Source organism: Canis lupus, chromosome 24 (assembly GCF_048164855.1).
Source record: "Canis lupus baileyi chromosome 24, mCanLup2.hap1, whole genome shotgun sequence".
Lineage (NCBI taxonomy): Eukaryota > Metazoa > Chordata > Mammalia > Carnivora > Canidae > Canis > Canis lupus.
In genome coordinates, this window is record NC_132861.1 from 41,703,826 (window position 1) to 41,723,678 (window position 19,853).

Genomic DNA, 19,853 nt, shown 5'->3' on the forward strand with positions numbered 1-19,853 from the left:
ATTCATTCATACACTTTTCTTAGAAACATTGTTTGTCATGTGGCGTGTAACTATCAGATGGCCCAAGAGTGTATTCATATAAGAAATGAAGATTACAGGATGAGTAGAAAAAGGAATGGTTCATGGAGTTCTGGGAATGACAAAGGAATCCGACACCCCTGCAGCCACCCCAACCTACCAGCAGAAGTAAATGACCACCTGGCAAAACTCTCACAAAAGAAAAAAATTACCCCCCCCACAAAAACCTATTTCATGCCCATAGATTAGATACCTCTGAAACCATGAAGTTTCTTAGATGTACTCTGAGCATGGATGTCAAACTTAGCATCTAGGACAAGTTGTCTATTCACTTATAGAATCCGAATCTACATCTTATTTTAACAGCAAATATTGTCCTTCTCAACTCTGTTCCCTTACTGCCACCATGGCTTGTCCTTGCAAATGCAGGATGTGAGGGTACAGAGGTACAAAGGGAAGAAAAAAATACAGTAGCGAAAGCAGGGAGCACTCCCCTGCTCTCTCTGATTTTAGTCATGATACGAGGTGATCCCCACAGAATTTCTGAAACTTTCGTTATTATTCACCTTCAAAAGGTTGAATTCTTTCTCAAATGCAGAACATAATCGTTATGACATGCATTGACATAAAATATGCAAAATTAACTCTGTCTCTTCCAAAAGCTAAGTTTTTTTAATGATTCTTTCAAGTGTTTTTTAAAACAAATTAGGTAACATGAGGGACAGAGAATTTTATTTAGGCTGTACTCAAATACACCTGCTTTTTTACCTTTGGGCCAACAAATCCAAATGATCCAGGATCTCCAAACAGTCCTGGTTTCCCCTATAAGTAACCACAAACATGACTTTAAAAACAAACCTGACTGGGTGACAAATTATCCCATTCTTGTTTCATTTGAATGACACGTACTCACTGAGATTCTGTGCAAAATCTCAGTATCGCATTTGGGTTGTATCAGAGAATTTTGGTGTTAGTTTTTGTATCTACAGCTAGATCCTGCGATCTGTAAAATAAATGTGTCTCCTTTTCCAATTAATGCATACTTTCATGCCCTGTCACTACTTTTGAATGACACTGAATTGCATTTATGAATAAATATGTACTTATCATCTCTTTAACTGTGTATATTTACCTTTAATCCTGGAAAACCTGGAGAGCCATAGGAACCCGGATCACCCTAATAAAATCACAAAACATCAACACAAGGAGAATGAAATCAAAGTGCTTGAAACCAGTTCAATGCATTATTTTTCATCTTATGAAACTGCTTTATGGCTCTTTCATCTCATCTGCAAAGGTAGCTGAGTAAAAGGAAATACATATAAAGTAGATTCAGTCTCTTTATAACATTTGCTATTTTAACTGACCTTCACTTTTATTTTAAAAATTCATGTCCTTGCCACTGTTTCAAATTAAGAACATATTTTTGTTGTTGTTGCTCTTGGGTTTTAACTTATTTAGCCTGATGCTTGCACTGGGCTAAATATTTTTGGAATCATTGCATTATAATTTGTCTAGAGATTAATAGGTACTCTGTGCATTGTTAGCAAAAAAATAATTATCATGGAAGCCAATGTCACCCATTAGCTACTGAATCTGGAGCCATATAAACTCAGTGCCCTTGACCACAGGGGTTCTGGCCTCTAGAGTGACTCTATCAATGGTGACCCCATTAGTGGCATGTGTGGTGACGTCTGAGTCCTGATGCTATATTTTTTTGTAGCTACTGCCCTGAGATCAGTACCCTCTTTTATCAATGAGGCTTAAATGACTAATTCCAAGCTGCTATCACAGTGACACTGGGTCACTGTGGCAGGAAATGCCACAATCCTGTTACTTCCCACCAATTCTATCTTCTGCTTGCCCATTTTACCTAAATAACATCACCAGAAGGGATGTTTTGTTGGGACATGTAGCTATTACATAATTTTTGTCCAAAGAATATCATTCTTATTTGAGAAAGTCTCTACTTTTAAGTTGTTAGAAATACTGATCTAATTTTTTAAGATATTATTTATTTATTCATGAAAGAGGCAGAGACATAGGCAGAGGGAGAAGCAGGCTCCTTGAGGGAAGCCCACTGTGAGACTCATTCCCTGGACCCCGGGATCATGACCTGAGCCAAAGGCAGACACTCAACTGCTGAGCCACCCAGGTGCCCCAATACTGATCTAGTTTTATAAAAATGTGAGAGAGGACAACCTCCAATTCACTGATGTCAGGGACAGCATGAATGGCATGAGTGATCCTTACCCGAGGTCCTGAGAACCCAGGAATACCCTTCTCTCCTTTTGGTCCAATTCCAGGTTCTCCCTTAAAGAGATGACAACATTTAGAGGCATTCAAGCAACAATATTTCAGTGACATGGAATGCAAAAACAAGATGAAATAAAAATTATTGCCAGCACCTTAAAGAAAACAACTACCTTAGAATAGATGCCCTATGGAATTATGATAAAATAGTGAAAACTTCTAGGAATATATATTAGCATTAAATCAATGATAAAGACCATGCAAAAATAATTTTTTAAATTAAGATATCCTATCCTATAAATTAAAAAAAAAAGGGGGGTATTTCAGTAAACTACCTTGGGTCCCGGTAGTCCTGGAGGTCCAATCATACCAGGCATTCCTTTTATGCCCTAAAAATAATAATGAATATAATCTGGTTTATTCTTATTTAACATACTGAATTCTACATCTTTCAGACATTATCTCTTCAAGAAGCATTTTACTAATTTTAAAAATAAAGGATTACTCTTCAATTGTCGCTGGTTCGCGACTAAGGTGCAGGTGCACTTGTAAACCTGACACTATTCAGGTCAGCTCTGTGTGAGAGAAGTGGTGTCATGAGGTGTAGGGGGCGTGACCACCACAGAATCAGGGCAGCAGATCCAAGCTGGGAATGCAGTCATTGAGAAGAGTGGCTCATTTTGAGCAAATGAGTGAAATTTAATCCGGTAATTGAAAATTGACAACAGAATCTGCATGTGGCATCAGTAACATCCAAACTACAGGCTGACAGAGGAAGTGGTCAATTCACCAAGAGTCTGCCCAGTACTATGCACCTGCTACTTTTTCAGTTATCAAAACATCAAACCCCATATATAATACCTTAAAGACAACTGGACTTCCTGTGGTCCTTTCAGCCCATTTATCAAAGATGGTATCAATGGGGCACTATATTCTGGAGGACATGTCCCAATTTAGCAGCCCACAATAGGTCTGTGACTCAGCAACTGAATAAACCTAAGTACATGGGTAATTTTCCTAAGCCTCATTTTTCAAGTCTGTACAATGAGGCTAATAACAGTAGCAGTCTGCTGAGGTTGCTTTGGGATTAATGCAGGGATATCTGTAGGTGCCCTGCACTTTGCTGGCACAGCTACATGTTCAGCAAATGTTGGCTACTACTACTTTATCAAGGCAACATATAGATTGATAATTACCTTTTCTCCTTTATACAGACAGGAATCAGGTGGCTGTACCAATAAGGTGGGTCCAGGAGAACCCTGCTGGCCAACCTCACCCTTTCAAAAAAAATTAAGATAGTAGGAATTTCATATTAACTTTATTTTGAAATAAAATTTGAAACAAAGATTTTCACCCACGTATTGTGATACAATGCATACAATCCTGCGTGGCATGGATTTAAAATATAAATCACGGCAAACATATCATGTATTGTTTTTCATAATACTTATCATTAAAAATAAATTTCAAAACCAAAAAAGCGTTTCATAATCCTACCATCAGAGATCTCTATCAAAACTTTGGCATGGTTCTTCGTGCTGTGTGTGCTTGTGTGCATATACATACATGTACATATGTACCCATATGTGTATGTGATCAAATGATGTACGAAATACAATTTAAAATATAATCAGAATATTATATAAAATATGTAAACAATTTAAAATACAGAGTATGGCTTATATTTTTATATTATGTTAAAGTTTTAAAATAATTTTGTCTTTTATAGTACAAATTTTTGTGCATTTTCCAATCATACTAGAAATTTTTCAAAAACCTGATTTTTAGTGCCATTTGCAATAATCTATCATAAGAATACGCTATCATTTATTAGGCCATTCCACTCTGGTTAGATTTAGGTTCTTTTTTAAAGATTTATTTATTTATTTATTTATTTATTTATTTATTTATTTATTTATTTATTTAACAGAGAGAGACTGGGTGTGCACGCACTTGCGCAAGCAGGTACAGGGGGGAAAAGCAGAAGGAGAGGGAGAGCGAGAATCTCTACTACACTCCCTGCTGAGTGAGGGAGGAGCTTGACAGAGGGCTTGATCTCACCACCCTGAGATCATGATCTGAGCCAAAATCAAGAGTCAGATGCTTAACTGACTGAGTCACCCAGGAACCCCTGATTTAGGTTACTTCTAATTTGTATTCAACAATATGTTTAAACTCTCTCTATAAAATAATTAGCCAAAAGTTGTTATTTATGTTAATAGCAATGCTATTCTCTTGGGAGTAAAATGCCCCGTGAATTGGGTTTGCCATAATATAAGCATAAATTCTCACCCTTAATTAACAGATAATTTTTTTTTTTTTTTACTTTTCTCACTATTTCTAGTCTTCTGCACTTAGACACAGTTAAGAGCAGGTGACAGAGCAGGTCACCTATATTTGCAAACCAGGACCTTACTGACCACCATTTTGGACAAGTTCCTTAAAATCTTTCCTAGCCTTTGTTTCCTTGATTCCTCTGAATCTCACTTTCCTTCTCCGTGAAATAGGCATTATAAGCTGCCTACTTCAAAGTATTATTATTTGATTAACTAGATAATGCCCATAAAATGCTTAGTACTTACTACACTAAATGGAACAAAGATGATTCTCAAATATATTATTATTAAGTCATTAATGTTTTTGGTAAGTGGGATTTGGGGCAGAAGAATACTATACACAAGCAAGTGAGTAACATGTATTGGTAAATGCAACCATGCTTATTCTTGCAACTGTAATAAGCCTGAGAAAAACCCATAAAGGCTGACAAGCAAGGGAGTTTCTTCAAAATGTTGGTCATGCCACTATTTTCTCACATTGAAAAAAGTACCATATATTCATTTTAGTAAAAAGTACAAAGAACACGAATTACGAAGAACAAAATGTAAATGGTCCATGATCATATCATCTAAGACAAATTAGAAACAACCATTTGGGGTAGTGTTATGTGGGCAAACATGTTCTTGAACACCCAAGAGCTCTGTGTCAAAATTTCACAGTGATGTTTTGATTTAGCAGACAATCCAAAGGAATTAGAATAAGCATATTTTGGATAATCTGAATGGCTATCTCATAGCCAAACATTTCCACATGATTCTATGGCCTAAGTTTGCAACTGCATCTGATTGCACTGGTGCTGAGGTCCCTAAACTAGCAGTGCCAGTCTCATTCCACAAGGTAGTGTTTCTTGAGCTGGGGTGCATGAGTTTCTGGGGCTTTGACAAGTACATTCTCTGGAAGTCCATGAATTCCCAAGTTTGAAAAACCATGTTTTAGTATATTCCCTTTCACCCATTTCTCTAAGTTAGTGGTTTTTATGGAAAGAGTGTAAGCCATTGTACATACTACTACTCCCCACCCCCAGGGACATCTGGCAAGATCCTAACACATTTTAGTTTGTCACAACTGAGAGGGGAGTACTGTTACTGGTATCTAGTGGGTAGAAACCAGGGATGCACCTAACCATCCTACAATGCCCAAGACAGCCCTCACAACAAGGAAATAGTATTGAGGTTGCAAAATTCTGCTCTAACTGTATATTTTAATGCCTTGTGTTGTTGTTGTTGTTTTTTTGTTTTTTGTTTTTTTTTTTTTTACAAAATTGAGCTTATACTTTTGTAACCTGTGCTTTCTGATCAACACGCTATCATGGGTATGTCTACACATCATGAAGTCTTCCAATATATTTTGGGCAATCGAGTCATTTTGTTTAATGGCTGTGCCATAACTGACCCAACCACACTGGAACTCCACGAGAATGGGGATCAGGTCTATCTTTCTACATCCCCACATCCAGCACCAATCCTAGCCTGGCACAGTGTAGACATTCAGGATCTACTTACCCACAGTTGTTTGCATGAGCCACTTACCAACTGTTAGCCATTCAGATTGTTTGCAGATGAGTTGGCATCTTAAAATACCTTTTTAAAGCTTATCTTTGCTAAGTTTCCTGCCTCAGCAGAAAGGACTATGGGAGTGAGGGAGAGCAGGGAAGGACAGTGAGGATGAGCGTGAGACGGGGAGGGAGTGAGAGATGGTGTTGCTAAATGCTTTTGGTTCTAGGAATTTATACTTTTATTTACATGTGGAGTTGAGGTTTCTGAGGAAATTTGTGTAATTAAGCCAAGAAAATCAGTAATTAAACAAACCGTCACTCTGGATATACTAAATTATCAGAAATGTTCGATCTCTTTTTGCTGGGGGTAAAATGTGTCCTATACATTCACTTGAATTTAGTGCTAAATTTTGTCAGAACTGTCATTTTACAGTCAAGGGTAATGGTGCCATAATAATTCAGGAAAAAAAATTCTCAGCCATAAAATTGGGCAGTGACTGGATAATGAACACAATTTAAGTGATAATCAGAACAGCCTCTGCCACCCGGGCAGCACACACATTTTAACATCTGCTCCTCCGTGCAAAAGGGGATTCTTACCGGGTCTCCCATTTGCCCCTTTACTCCCACACCAGGATTACCCTGGGAAAGAAAAGGGAAAAAAAGGTAATTGCTTTTGAATACTAAAAAGGTAATTACAAGCAAGTAGGACTTCTGGTTAAGCAATTAATTGAAGTTAATTCAGTATTTTGGGATGTTTAATAAGGGAAAGACATAAATCAGACAGATCTTGGTGGTCACTCATGTCATTGCACACGGACAGTCTCGATTTGGTATATGTTACTCATGACCACCCACCTTCAAGCCTGGTCTCCCAGGATGGCCCGGAGCACCCTACATCAATGGCAAAAATACACAAGTCAAGTGTCAGTTACAGGAATCACAATGTGTCAGCGCAGGTTGCCCTGGGTTCCTCTTTACGAAACCTTGAATTTTAAAACGTGCATGCTGGGCTTCCTCTCATGGCTGGGCTCCTTGTTTCCCCAGGCCTGTGCTTCAAGATAAACTCACACTGGTAATGGGAGGTGTACGTGGATTCATCAGTGATAACCTCTCAAACAACTTACCTGTGCCCTCTACGCAAGGCTGCAATTGCCTTTTTTTCTTTCCTTCGTTTCTCTTTCTCTCTCTCTCTCTCTCTCTCTCTCTCTCTCTTTTTTTTTTCTTAATTTAAACATCCAGGCCGGGTTTTGAGAGGATTGGAATGAGCAGGGCTATACTTACTGTTAACCCAGGCTCTCCTGGCTGTCCCCTTGGGCCTGCCGGTCCTCGTGCCCCCTTCGGTCCCTAAACATGAGAACCACCAGTACATCAGTTCCCAAAACTCAGAATCATCACTCACAGCAAGACCTACATGTAATCTTTAGTGGACAAAAACCTCCAAAGAAATCACAGTCCCAGAAACATCTGCCCTGTGCCCAGAGCTGCGTACCATAGGGCCCAAAGCTATATGACAGCAGCACTCTGGCAGGTGTGACCAACTCCTATATTAAGATTGAATTAAGACTTCTCAGTACATTAATCAATGTACTTGTTCACAAATAAATCTTGTAGTAGCAAAAGTAGAGAAAAAAGAAAGCTTGTGACCAGCTATCCCTACATTGCATAGATGTTATGACTTTGATATACATCAGGATGCTTTTAAAAACATTAATATTAATAATTAATATTAAATTATGAATGTATTTATACTATTTATCATATTTTTAAAACATGCCTTATCAGGTTAATGTGAATAGAAATGCCCCCACTTCAAGATTAAGGTGATGTAGCCACAATTTTCTTTCTTCTTATTTATTTTTTTTGCCACAATTTTCTATAACATCTATGTTGTAGCATAATTCCACACAGATTCACCAAGAGGGGTTACAGCTATACATTCCTAGAAGCTTAAAGAGAGGCTCTCTGCTCTTCCGCCAACCTGCCCACATCAAATGATTTGTGAGTGTGCAAGAAATTACTCTCCCAAGGAGGATGAATTGGTACTTATTTTAATGGCAACATGAAAGTATCTCATTGATTATATCGAACGGAGCTTCAGGGGTAGTGAGGAAAGTAATGTGGGAGAGTCATCCTGTCTACAGTCAGAAGTTACCAAGCAAAATTATAGGTTAATCAATTTGGAGGCAAAACTGCTTTCAATTTTAATCTTGTGAACATCGATTGATTAATTTCAAAGACTAATATAATCATTGCATTACAAATTTCAGGGCAAAAAAGAAGAGGCAAAAAATTAAATGCAATACACACTGATTCAGCAGTCAGAATGGTATAAAGCAATATCATTTCCACTTGATATGTATTATTTAGGTAGACTCGAGGGAGACTTATCATCCCAAATATTAAGTGACTATATGTACCCAGGTAATGCCAAATGATCATTAAAAGACAGAAGAGGAAGGTAAGCAGAAGTCTGCTGGGACCTGTGTGGCCACATAGGGGCTCATGCCTGATTTAACCCTCTCTGTCACCACCTTGGAATTCTTGGGTTCTGCAAATGATGCAGTCGGTCCTGCTAAGATGTAGACAGTGTGAACCACAGGCTGATCAGGAGACTTACCGGCAAGCCAGGAGGTCCTGGGTCCCCCCTGTCACCCTGCAAGAGGAACGATGATGCATTGCTTTATTTTTTTTTTTTTGATGCATTGCTTTAGAAGAGCAACACCACTTCCCTAAAACACACATGATGTAAAAGAGGAATACACATAGGAATTATTTGGACTGTCTGTGCAGGCTGTTCAGTTTTTTAGTGTTGACAACTGTGGAAGGCTGTGTGGAGAGGACTTTCTGTGTCCATTCCTAACCATGGAATCCTGCTTCTACTCAGCCAAAACCAGACAAAGATTGCTTGAGTCCTGATGACATGGCGTCAAGATGAGATTTTCATCTTTCCATTTACAATCTAAATTCTCAATCCATAGGTCCTCCCATTGCATCACAGCTTAACTGTCTCTGGTCTAACTGCCAGAACTTGCCTCCCTCAACAGATACTTTGCTCCTTTTTTATCATCCTAGAGTAGATATAAAGGAAATTCTTGCAGAAATTCTCTCATGCCTGCCTCTGCGTGCACCTATAGCTCAGTGGCTCTGCCCTGAGACTACATGCCTTAATGAATCAAAGAGTGTATATTCTCTTGAACATAGCTTCTTTTTTAATGTAAAATATAAACTATACATAAGATAACAGCATTTCAGCCATTTTTAAATGTACAGTTCTGTGGCATGTAGTATGTCCACACTGTTGGGCAACCATCACCATCTTCTATCTCCAGAACGTTTTCATCCTCCCCAGTGTAAACTGTAGCCATTAAATACATTTCCCCTCCCTCTGGCTCCTAGCAAGCACCATTCCACTCTTGGTCTCTGTGGATCTCACTGCTGTAAGAACCTCATATAAGTGAAATCATATATTATCTGCCCTTTGTGGCTGGCTTATGTCACTTAGCATAATGACCTCAGGCTTCATCCGTGTTGTAGCAGATGTCAGAATTCCTGTCCTTAGCAGGGCTCCACCACCGAACGACTGTTTTGTTTTGTTTTCAAAAAATAAAACACTTATCTTTCAAAGGGAAAAAAAAAGAATTCCTGTCCTTTTTAGGGCTGAATAATACTGTGTTATATGTATAGATCACATTCTGTTTATCCATTCACCCAACAATAGGGTGAATAGGGTGGGTTGCTTCCACCTTTTGTCTATCATGAATAATGCTACTAGGAACGTGGCGGTACAAATATCTGTTTGTACAGATACAGGTACAAATCTCTGTTTGAGACCCTGCCTTCATTTCTTTCGGGTATATACCTGGAAATGGAATTGCTGGGTCATAAAGTGTTTCTACATTTAATTTTTTTGAGGAGCCATGATACCATCATCCAGAGTAGCTGCACCATTTTACATTCCCACCAGCAATGCAGAAGAGCTCAGATTTCTCCCCATAATCATCAACACATACAATTTTCTGTTTTTTTAAATAATCCAAATGGCTGTGAAGTGCATATGGACTTTTAAAAGTATTGTTTCTTTAAAGTTATTGATCTGTAGACTTTTTTTTTTAGAGGAGAGGCAGAGAGAGCAGGAGAAAGAATTTTAAGTAAGGTTCAATCTCACAACTCTGAGATCATAACATGAGCCAAAATTGAGTCAGACACCTAACCAACTGAGCCACCCAGGTGCCCCCCTGCAGGCCATTTTTATTAGGGATCTTCTGTTTCTCTGTAAGATGAGGAATTCTCAGGCAGCCCAGGTGGCTCAGCGGTTTAGCGCTGCTTTTAGCCCAGGGCATGATCCTGGAGACCCGAGATCGAGTCCCACATCAGGCTCCCTGCATGGAGCCTGCTTGTCCCTCTGCCTTTGTCTTTGCCTCTCTCTCTGTCTGTGTCTCTCATGAATAAATAAATAAAATCTTTAAAAAAAAAAAAGATGAGGAATTCTCTATATTCATTTCTCCTTCTATCCCACTTACTCTTTCTTGCACTATTGCAAAAAAGTATTCAGCCTGAGTAACATGGGTCAGAATGGCTAAAATTAACAGCTCAGGAAACAACATGTTGGTGAGGATACAGAGAAAGGGGAACTCTCTTACACTGCTGGTGGGAATGCAAACTGGTGTAGCCACTCTGGAAGACAATATGGAGGTTCCTCAGAAAGTTAAAAATAGAACTACTCTATGACCCAGCAATTGCACTACTAGTCATTTATCCAAAGGATACAAACATAGTGATCTAAAGGGACACCTGCACCCCAATGTTTAGAGCAGCAAAGTCCACAACAGCCAAACTGTGGAATGAGCTCAGATGTCCATCAGAAGATGAATGGTGCAAATGTACCATATTTTTCCTCTTGATTTATATCTACTGATCTTCTGCTTATTCATGCTACTCATACTGGAGGTATAGGTGATCATTTAAGAGTTTATTTATCAATGTTTGTATGTCATTGTACATAAAAACACAAAAGCATTTAATTTACCCGGGATTGTGCTATAAGGTTTCCACAATTTTCAAGTTCAATAGTGCTGATTCTTCTTATACTGGATGGCAAGTATTAGCATTACAACATTCTATCTACAAATAAACCCGTGCTTCTCAACTGAGGTGATATTTCTTCCCAGGACATATTTGGTAATACCTGGAGATATTATTTAGGCAGGGGGATGCTGCTGGCATCTAATGGGTAAAGGTCAGGGATTCTCTTCATCCTACAATGCACAGGGTCAGCTTCCACAACAAATGATTATCAGGCCCCAGATGCCAATAGTACCAAGACTGAGAAACCCTGAAATAAATGTATCTTTCACGCTTTGCAAGAACAGTTAGGAGATACTGGAATTTTACAGGCAGAGCAATTAAAGCCAAGTGTCTTCACACAAGAAGTATGGTGTCATCCAGAAAGTCAGGGTAATGATAAAAAATGGTGTGCTCCAGGACATTTCAAAAGATATATATATCTTTATATATATATATATCTCCATGTGTTCCCTGGATGGGTTTACCTAGGTGGAAAAATAATTTTTTTAAACCCACTATGATCATAAAGCTTACCTGAATACCTTTAATGGCACCTAAAATGAACACTGAATTTCCTTTTTCTCCCCTTTCACCAGGAAGGCCCTGAAAATAAAGTATTCACTTAAGAGGGGGAAGAAAGCATATGATTATTTCAGTATTTCCTTTTTTTCATGAAATATTATTACCGGTAAAATACCATTACAGTCATGTTTCGCTAGTGGAGATTTCTTTATTCTCTTCATTATTGCTATCATCCTAAGGTTCTCATACATATCTATTCAATATTCAGTTAGGCCCTATTAATGAATCTCTAAAGACAGGGTATCTATTAATATATTTATATTATCCATAGATGTTATACATATATAATATATGCAGGTGATACATTATATAATAAAATGCATAGCTATTTACTAATTATTCATCAGGAAAATTGCATTTTTCCTCAAACATACAAATTCACATGTATTATTCTCACAGGTAAACAATTTTGCAATTTTCAGTTAATAATTTATGCCCTAGAAATCATTTTTTAAAAACTGATTTTATTCATTTCATTTGTGTTCAAAATAGAGCCTCTGCAGCCTTCGTAAGACTTTTAAAAACGTATCTTCTTTTTGGAAGGTTTTTGTAAGTATCTGCAAGCTTACTTAAGAGTATTTTTAAAAAGTGAATGAAATAATTCAATGTATTCTTTTTTCCTCCAAAGTTTTCCTACTGAATATCTCAACATATCTTAACTTGGTTACCACATAACAATTCTATCTTCATGTATCACGTTCCTGCAAAGGACAGGCAGATTTCAAAGTTAATCCTTCCTGGAAAAGTCCTGACTGTGCTTCCAATGGGAGATATTTAAGGCTTTTATGGTAAGTCACAGCAACTGTTTTCCTTGAGAAATCAGATGCATCTACGCAGGCAGTCTTTTCTTCACACAGTTCCAATATGCATGAATTTTAGTTTCACAGTTAAGTGAAATAGCACCAGTCCTCCAACAAAATGGTTCAAACTTCAGTTACTACCTTATATTAACTGAGTGACTTCACTGCTAGCTCATTGGTATATATAAGTAACAGATGCGAATCATGATTACTAGTCCCATCACTCCTTTCTGTCTAGTAACAATTGGTCACTGCACATCTGTGAGTCAGCAGGTGCATATGCACACACACACACACACACACACACCAGCCAAATGTGTAGTTATGTTCCTTCCTTATCTCCCAGTGATAAACCTAAATGACATTTCATGAAAATCAGACCCCATTCCAAGAAGCAATTGTCCATCAATGATGGAAGTAAGCCAGGGAATGAAAAATGATAAAGCTGGCAGTGAAATTCAGGCCCAGTGTAAGTGGAGTTAGAGAAGAAATAACTGAGCGATTGTGGAATGTTGAGACTCTGAGTCAGAAGGAGTCCTCCATGAAGACAAAGTGCCAAACACAAAAAAAGGAAGTGGCTGGGACCAAAAAAAAAAGGTGGCCAGAGGACATGGCACCAGCATAAGACTCTCATTGTAAAGGGACTCTTAGAGATAGCTTACAGCACCAGATGCTGATCTGAACTCAGAAAAGAGTATGGCAATTCACCATAGCACAGAAAAATGTCTTCACTTCAGGTCTGGAAGTTACATGGCCAGAAGAAGGCATCTTCAAAACACTCTTGGGAAGTTTCTACAAAGACGTGAAACACTTCCATTCTCAATGAGTCTGTTTTAAATGGCAAAGTACTAAATCAATGTTAGTTTAAAAAAATTTTTCCCTATGTAGGGACAACTAACATTAAGTTTTTAATATTTTAACAAAACATAATAAAGGTCACGGAACAATAGTCATTGTTCCCATTAGCTGTTAAGGTTGCTTTGTGTGGTGTCAGCTTGCGTGGTCATTCTTAATGCCTCATACTATGGGGCAAAGTGAGGACTGACTATAAGTGAGGTGGGTCAAGGGGGAGAAAGCTGCCTTGCAAAGGCATCATTATGACAAACTTCAGTTTGGTCACCACAACATGCTGTGGGGAAGCTAAAATCGAGAGCTCCTCCTCTTCTGAATGTTCAGAATATGAATATGACTTTAGCAAAAACTATTCTTTCCTCTATTCCCTTTCTCTCTGTTTTCTTTTTCCTCATATAAAGATTGGAGACAATTTTAAACAAAATACCTGAAAGCAATAAAGTTTTCTGAAGTGCTGGATATTGTCAACTGTTTCTGAACATCCATTCCAAATACCTTCTATTTTTTTATTGCCTTATGGAGATGAGAAAGCTAAAACTACATTTCCCAGACCCCTTTGCAGATGGAATGTGACTTAGGGTCCACCTAGGAGATGTACTAGAAGTGAGGAAGACATCCTCTCCCCGGTCCTGTCGTTCTAGCCAAGCAGGGAAGATCAGAAACCTAAGGGTTTTTTTTTTTTTTAACAGTAATTTAAAGTTTATTCCAGCTATAATGCAGGTTATTCTGACTTTAAGGTAGCATCACATGGCATACTTCTGAGTCCATTCCCGAGATATTCTGTTGTACTTATCTCTGTCTGTTTTATAGATCCGTGCAATCTCTGGCACTAGGGGGTCATCTGGGTTTGGATCACATAGCAGTGAACAAATGGATAAAAGAACTTTAGAAATAGTTAAAGCAGGAGACCACTGTGATCTTAGAATATTGAGACAAATGCTGCCATTACTGTTAATATTTGGATGATAAATTCTTGTAAATGCAACCTTAGGTGGTTTGCTAGTGTCTGGATATGGGGGATGGAAGCAGTGGTTATGTGCAGAAGCTGCCTCCTGTTTGCTGGATCTCAGCTAAGTGTGACCCCTTGAAATCATAGTCCCACAGTGGACCCTGAATGATAAATAATCTACATTTTGCTTTCTGGCCTCTCTGCTCCTCCTTTTACTCTATTCTCTGTACAGCAGCCTAGAGTACCTCAATGGAACATCAATCAGATCATACAATTGCTTCCTTGCTTGTAGCCCTTCACTGCCTTCCCCTTTGGCATGCAAGAGAAAACCCAGCCTCCTCCCACAGTCTGCAAGGCCCAAGAGCTCTAGGTCCTGCATACTTCTCTGTCCTCATCCTCCAGACACCCTCATTCATTCACCATGCTCCCAGTACACCTGCACTAACTCTGTTTCTTGGCCACATGAAGCTCGTGCCCATTGGAGAGACCTTCACATAAGATTCCCTTTAGGATGAGCTGTGGGGATCTTACTGGGGGGCCTCCTGGGCCAGGAACTCCTCTTTCTCCTGGAAACCCTGGATCACCTCGTGAACCATTGTAGCCATGCATGCCAGGCTTGCCTCTGGATCCAGGAGGCCCCGGGTGGCCCTGTAAGAAACAAGCTTGTAAGTGAGGTGTTTTTGCAAGAATGCTATAACACAAAGTTTATGTAATATGGGTACCCACGTTATGGCAATGGTGACTCACGTGCTATTTAATTTGTGAAACTTCCTTCCCACCCACAAGTACTATGTAGCATAGTAAAGATGTAGAGATAAATTTTAATATAGCCCAATTTAAATTAGTTTGGAATATTCCAAGAGATTTGGGAGAGCATCTTCCTTAAAATCCTTAGAAAGACTCTAATGGATTATAGAGCCCCTGAAACACCTCTTCCTTCTTTCATTTGGTTTACATATTATAAATGAAAGTTTTGAGCCCCCTTCCACTGTTAAAACTAACCAGCAAGTAAAATCTTTCACTATGAGTACACATTTATTTCTAGAACATGGAAAGTAAATGTAGCTTATATTTTAGAATGTTTTTCTCTAATCTGTTTGAAAACCTTTCTTTTCAAGTAAAGTGTTTTGGTCTCAAAGTTATTATGCAAAATTGAAATGCAAATGCCCTTCCATGCACTACCAGGAGAAAATAAAGAAGAGTCTGCCAAATAAATATATATATAGAGAGAGAGAATATGTGATTTAAGGACTTCAATGAGGGCTTTTCCCTTTTTTTTTTTTTTCAGTTGTGTGCTCTTTTATTGGTTTAAATGCTGTATATACCTTATACGAATATGTTGGCAGTTATTTTTTTTTAAGATTTTATTATTTATTAGAGCAAGCACAGTAGGGGGAGGGAGAAGGAGAAGCAGACTCCCCACTGAGTGGAGAGCCTGATGAGCTTTTCCCTTTTTTAAAATAAATGGAGAAAATTAAAAAACACTTACAGGTATGCCATCCAACCCTGGAAATCCAGGAACACCAGTTGGACCCTAACATCCCAGAAAACAAGACAAAGATATAAAAGTTATTAAAGTATTGGATTAACAGATTGATTTACTTGAAAACATAAATAATGAGCCATTTTTAAAAAAATCTCTTAGCAGTCACTGTTACTTATTTTTATATTCATGAAATTTTTTAAAAAGATTTATTTATTTGAGAGAGAGAATGGTGGAGGGAGAGCAGAAGGAGAGGGAAAGAGAGAATCTCAAGCAGACTCCCTGCTGAGTGCAGAGCCTGATGTGGAACTCAATCTCATGACTCCGAGATGGTGACCTGAGTCAAAATCAAGAGTCTGATGCTTAGCCCACTGAGCCACCCAGGTGCTCCTTTTTTACATTAATGAGCTGAAATGCTAAAATTTAAAAAAACCTTTGGGGAAAAAAAAACTTTGTACTTTTCTTTTTGTACTTAGGAAGCCAATTTGGCAACATCAATTAAAAAAAAAAAAAAAACAGGGATCCCTGGGTGGCACAGCGGTTTGGCGCCTGCCTTTGGCCCAGGGCGCGATCTGGAGACCCGGGATCGAATCCCACGTCGGGCTCCCGGGGCATGGAGCCTGCTTCTCCCTCTGCCTATGTCTCTGCCTCTCTCTCTCTCTCTCTCTCTCTGTGACTATCATAAATAAATAAAAAATTTTTAAAAATCTTTAAAAAAAAAAACATTTGATACCTTGTGAAATTTGACTTCTTAGCATCTGGGCATACAAGAGAAATAAACTTTTAAGTGTATACACAGGTAATTTACAGGATTGTTGTTGTGCCCTGGCATAACACAAAGTTGGGACAGGATCTCAAATTTACATCAACATGGAATAAACTATAGTTTTATCTATATTATGGCATATTGTGCAGTATTTTTAAGAGAGTAAGTTTAATCTACATAAATTGATATGGAATGATCTCTAAGCCATCTGGTTGAGTAAAAAAAGAAAAGCTCAGCATGATAAATATATCATTTAGGTTTTTAGAAAGCCATGAAAGACTATAACCCTTCACTGGGTATACTCATGTATTTCCGTGCACAGAAAAGTCTAGAAGGGCATGCTCCTCTGGAAAAGAGTTAGGAAATGAGAGCTGATAAAGAGGAATTTAGACTTAACTTTTTTGAGGGGGGTACTAGTAGGTACTATACTACTTGTGATTATTTTAAAAATCTGGCATAGTAGTGCTGGTGAGTGGTTAGTAAGAACCACTTAAGAAGAGTCTTACCTTGTCACCTTTGTCACCTGCTGCTCCAGGAGGGCCACTGTCACCTCTCATCCCTTTCTCTCCTGGAATTCCTGTGGGTCCTGGCAGTCCCAGGGGTCCAATGGGACCCTGTGGCCCCGGCGGTCCTGGTTGACCCTAAAAAGGAAGATTAAAAAGGCAGAGGGGTGGTTGAGTCTTAAGCGCTCTCTTCTAACACAAACATGCTCACTTGGGCTTACAGAAGACCGGAAAATTAGATGTGAGCAAATTCTAATAATAGAAGCACAAATGACCAATTAATTACAAAAATAAGAAACATCAATATTGCCTTTTTCAATCTGAATTTAAGCCATACAATAAATTTGAATTACTCCATGTGTATACACACACGCGCACACACACACACACACGAACCAATTATGGTTCTCTTACTATTTTTGTTCCATCAATAACATTTATAACTCTTAACTATTTAGCAAAGCAAGGAACTTGCAAAACAAAGCAAGAAAAAAAAAACCATCAAACTGTCAGTACCGTCATGTTAGTGACACAAATCAAGAGTGGAGAAACCTGCTTGCCAGATATTCTTTAAAATTTCATGTGGCTAATGGTTTTTCTGCCCTTTTAGTGGAAAACATTTCTTTTTAACTGCTTTTACCTAATAATATCTACTTCTTAATTTGGAAGTAGACTCTCCACATCAATTTATACTTATCCAATCTGACTTTCCAGGAATGAAAGGGTCACCTCTTATGTGCAGATGTTTCATGAGCTCAGTTCTCCTGAACCCACAGTGGGTATGTTTCCAGTACAAAGATGAGAAATTCTCTGCTCCCTTGCTGCCTGTCTTCTGATGCATTTTGATGGGCTGATGCATCAAATGGACATTGAATCCTTGCCCTCTAGAAGCAGCTTTGAGTCTCACAGCTCTCTCTATTCTGGAGTAGGAAAGACTGGCCTCAGAGGACCACGCTTCCTTGGCCCCCCACGATATTGCTCCCTTCTCTGTCCCAGGCTTCCTTCTCTCTTTCCAGCCTGCACACTTATGGTTCCCTCTAGGACTGAAACCTTAAATATCATGGGTTCAAACAGCACCACTGCTATGTTTCAGCACAGACCTCTCTAACTTCCAGATGGCTCAGCATATCCAGCTGCCTCCTTGACATCTTCTTGGATATAATGGTACCTCCAACTTAAAAAAGAGATCCAAAATGGAATTCTTGATTTTCCTCCGAAATTTAATCCTCTGTCAACCTTCCTGGACTACCCATTTGATCCAGCCAGAATCCTAGAGTCATCTTGACATTCTTCTTTCTGCTACACCTACACCAGGTCTATGATCAATTGCTACCATTTCATTTCCGAAACAGATGTGGAGCTCATCCCTTCATGGTCCCCCTTGCTGCCACCCTGGTGAAGGCCAACATCAAAAGACTATTGATTTTGGCTTCTAAATTGCTCTCTAGCTTTCTTTTCCCCTCCCCCAGGCCTCTCTCCACCAAACAGCCCAAGGGAGGTTGAAATCAGATCGTGGCATTTTCCCACTTTTAAAAACCCTCCCTTGCCTTCCCACTGCATGCAAAGTAAACCCCAAGTTCCCCCTAGACCTTCTAGGGTGTGGCTCTGGATTCCCTTGCACCCCATACTTACTACTTCCCAGCCAACCCTGGCAGCTCTTCCTTGGTTTGGCTTTCCCACTGGACTGCTCCTGCTCTAGATTTCCACATGACCTAGATCCCCTACACTAACACCTGCTTAGTTGCCTTCCTTGACCCCTGGCCTCTTCCCCATCCCCCATGAAATAGGATCTCCAATCCACTGCCACCCTCACTAGCCCCTCCATTTCATTATTAGCATCTTAGCGTTTCCTAATTTTCAATTATTTGCTCATCAGTCTATTGTTTGCCTCTCCAGTTAGATATTAGTGCTATGAGGGCAAGGATATTTGCTCACCAGTTAAGTCTTCCATCTACCATCTACCCCAGATTTTGGTTCAGGAAATCTCTTCTGAATGAATACAGGATAGGTGGACTGGCAGTGAGTATGCTCCCAGGCTTGCGGTCCAGTCTGACCACCCAGTCACTTTGGATACTCTCTATCTGGGCCCTGTATGGTTAGGAAAGTGGTTTCTGAACTTTGAAAAAAAGCAGTTTTATCAACTCTTATCTTTATGACATATAAAATGTTATTATACATTTAAACTTATTTACTTTTATTTACTTTTAATATATATTCTTGTTTATTTTTATTAGAGTTCAATTTGCCAACATATAGCATAATTGAACTCCAATAAAAAATAAACAAGAATATAATAAATAAATAAATAAATAAATAAATAAATAAATAAATAAATAAATAAAAAATGGAACAGGAGGCCAGTCAGGAGACAGGCCTCATGTACATCCTTGCTGGTAGGTGAACCATGAATGTCTGAACTGGGCCAAACTGCAAATATTCTGGGGACTCGGCCCAAACACCCGGAACTTGCTATCTTGCTATAGTAAGACACTTTGCTTAGTGATAGCCTTCGATTATCAGGTATGTGCATCCAAGATTGGTTCTCTGCTACCAACACCAACTTTGTATCTGAATTTTTTGTAAATAAAGTGAGAATTCCAAAATAAATAAATAAATAATTTACTTTTTTATAAAATAATTAATGTCTGGGAACAATGAGTCTATTTGAATGAACTTAAGAATCTATAATCAGAGTTTCTAAATGATATATCTAGCCTCAGCATTCAATTTCTGTCTATAATCTGATGA

General features: G+C 38.7%; 1 protein-coding gene across 4 annotated transcripts in view; it reads right to left on the reverse strand.

Moving 5' to 3' along the window:
* COL4A4 (collagen type IV alpha 4 chain) overlaps positions 1 to 19,853 on the reverse strand; it is a 125,554-nt gene that overhangs the window by 66,361 nt on the left and 39,340 nt on the right. For all 4 annotated transcript variants that reach the window (XM_072796480.1, XM_072796478.1, XM_072796479.1 and 1 more), the window contains 13 exons: positions 17,109 to 17,243; positions 15,843 to 15,887; positions 14,885 to 15,001; positions 11,705 to 11,773; positions 8,724 to 8,759; positions 7,388 to 7,450; positions 6,962 to 6,997; positions 6,704 to 6,745; positions 3,468 to 3,548; positions 2,607 to 2,660; positions 2,272 to 2,331; positions 1,151 to 1,195; positions 787 to 840 (listed from right to left, as the gene is read on the reverse strand). In XM_072796480.1, the coding sequence (XP_072652581.1) occupies positions 787 to 840; positions 1,151 to 1,195; positions 2,272 to 2,331; positions 2,607 to 2,660; positions 3,468 to 3,548; positions 6,704 to 6,745; positions 6,962 to 6,997; positions 7,388 to 7,450; positions 8,724 to 8,759; positions 11,705 to 11,773; positions 14,885 to 15,001; positions 15,843 to 15,887; positions 17,109 to 17,159 (753 nt within the window). In that variant the 5' untranslated portion in view covers positions 17,160 to 17,243. The remainder of the gene's footprint in view (positions 1 to 786; positions 841 to 1,150; positions 1,196 to 2,271; positions 2,332 to 2,606; positions 2,661 to 3,467; positions 3,549 to 6,703; positions 6,746 to 6,961; positions 6,998 to 7,387; positions 7,451 to 8,723; positions 8,760 to 11,704; positions 11,774 to 14,884; positions 15,002 to 15,842; positions 15,888 to 17,108; positions 17,244 to 19,853) is intronic.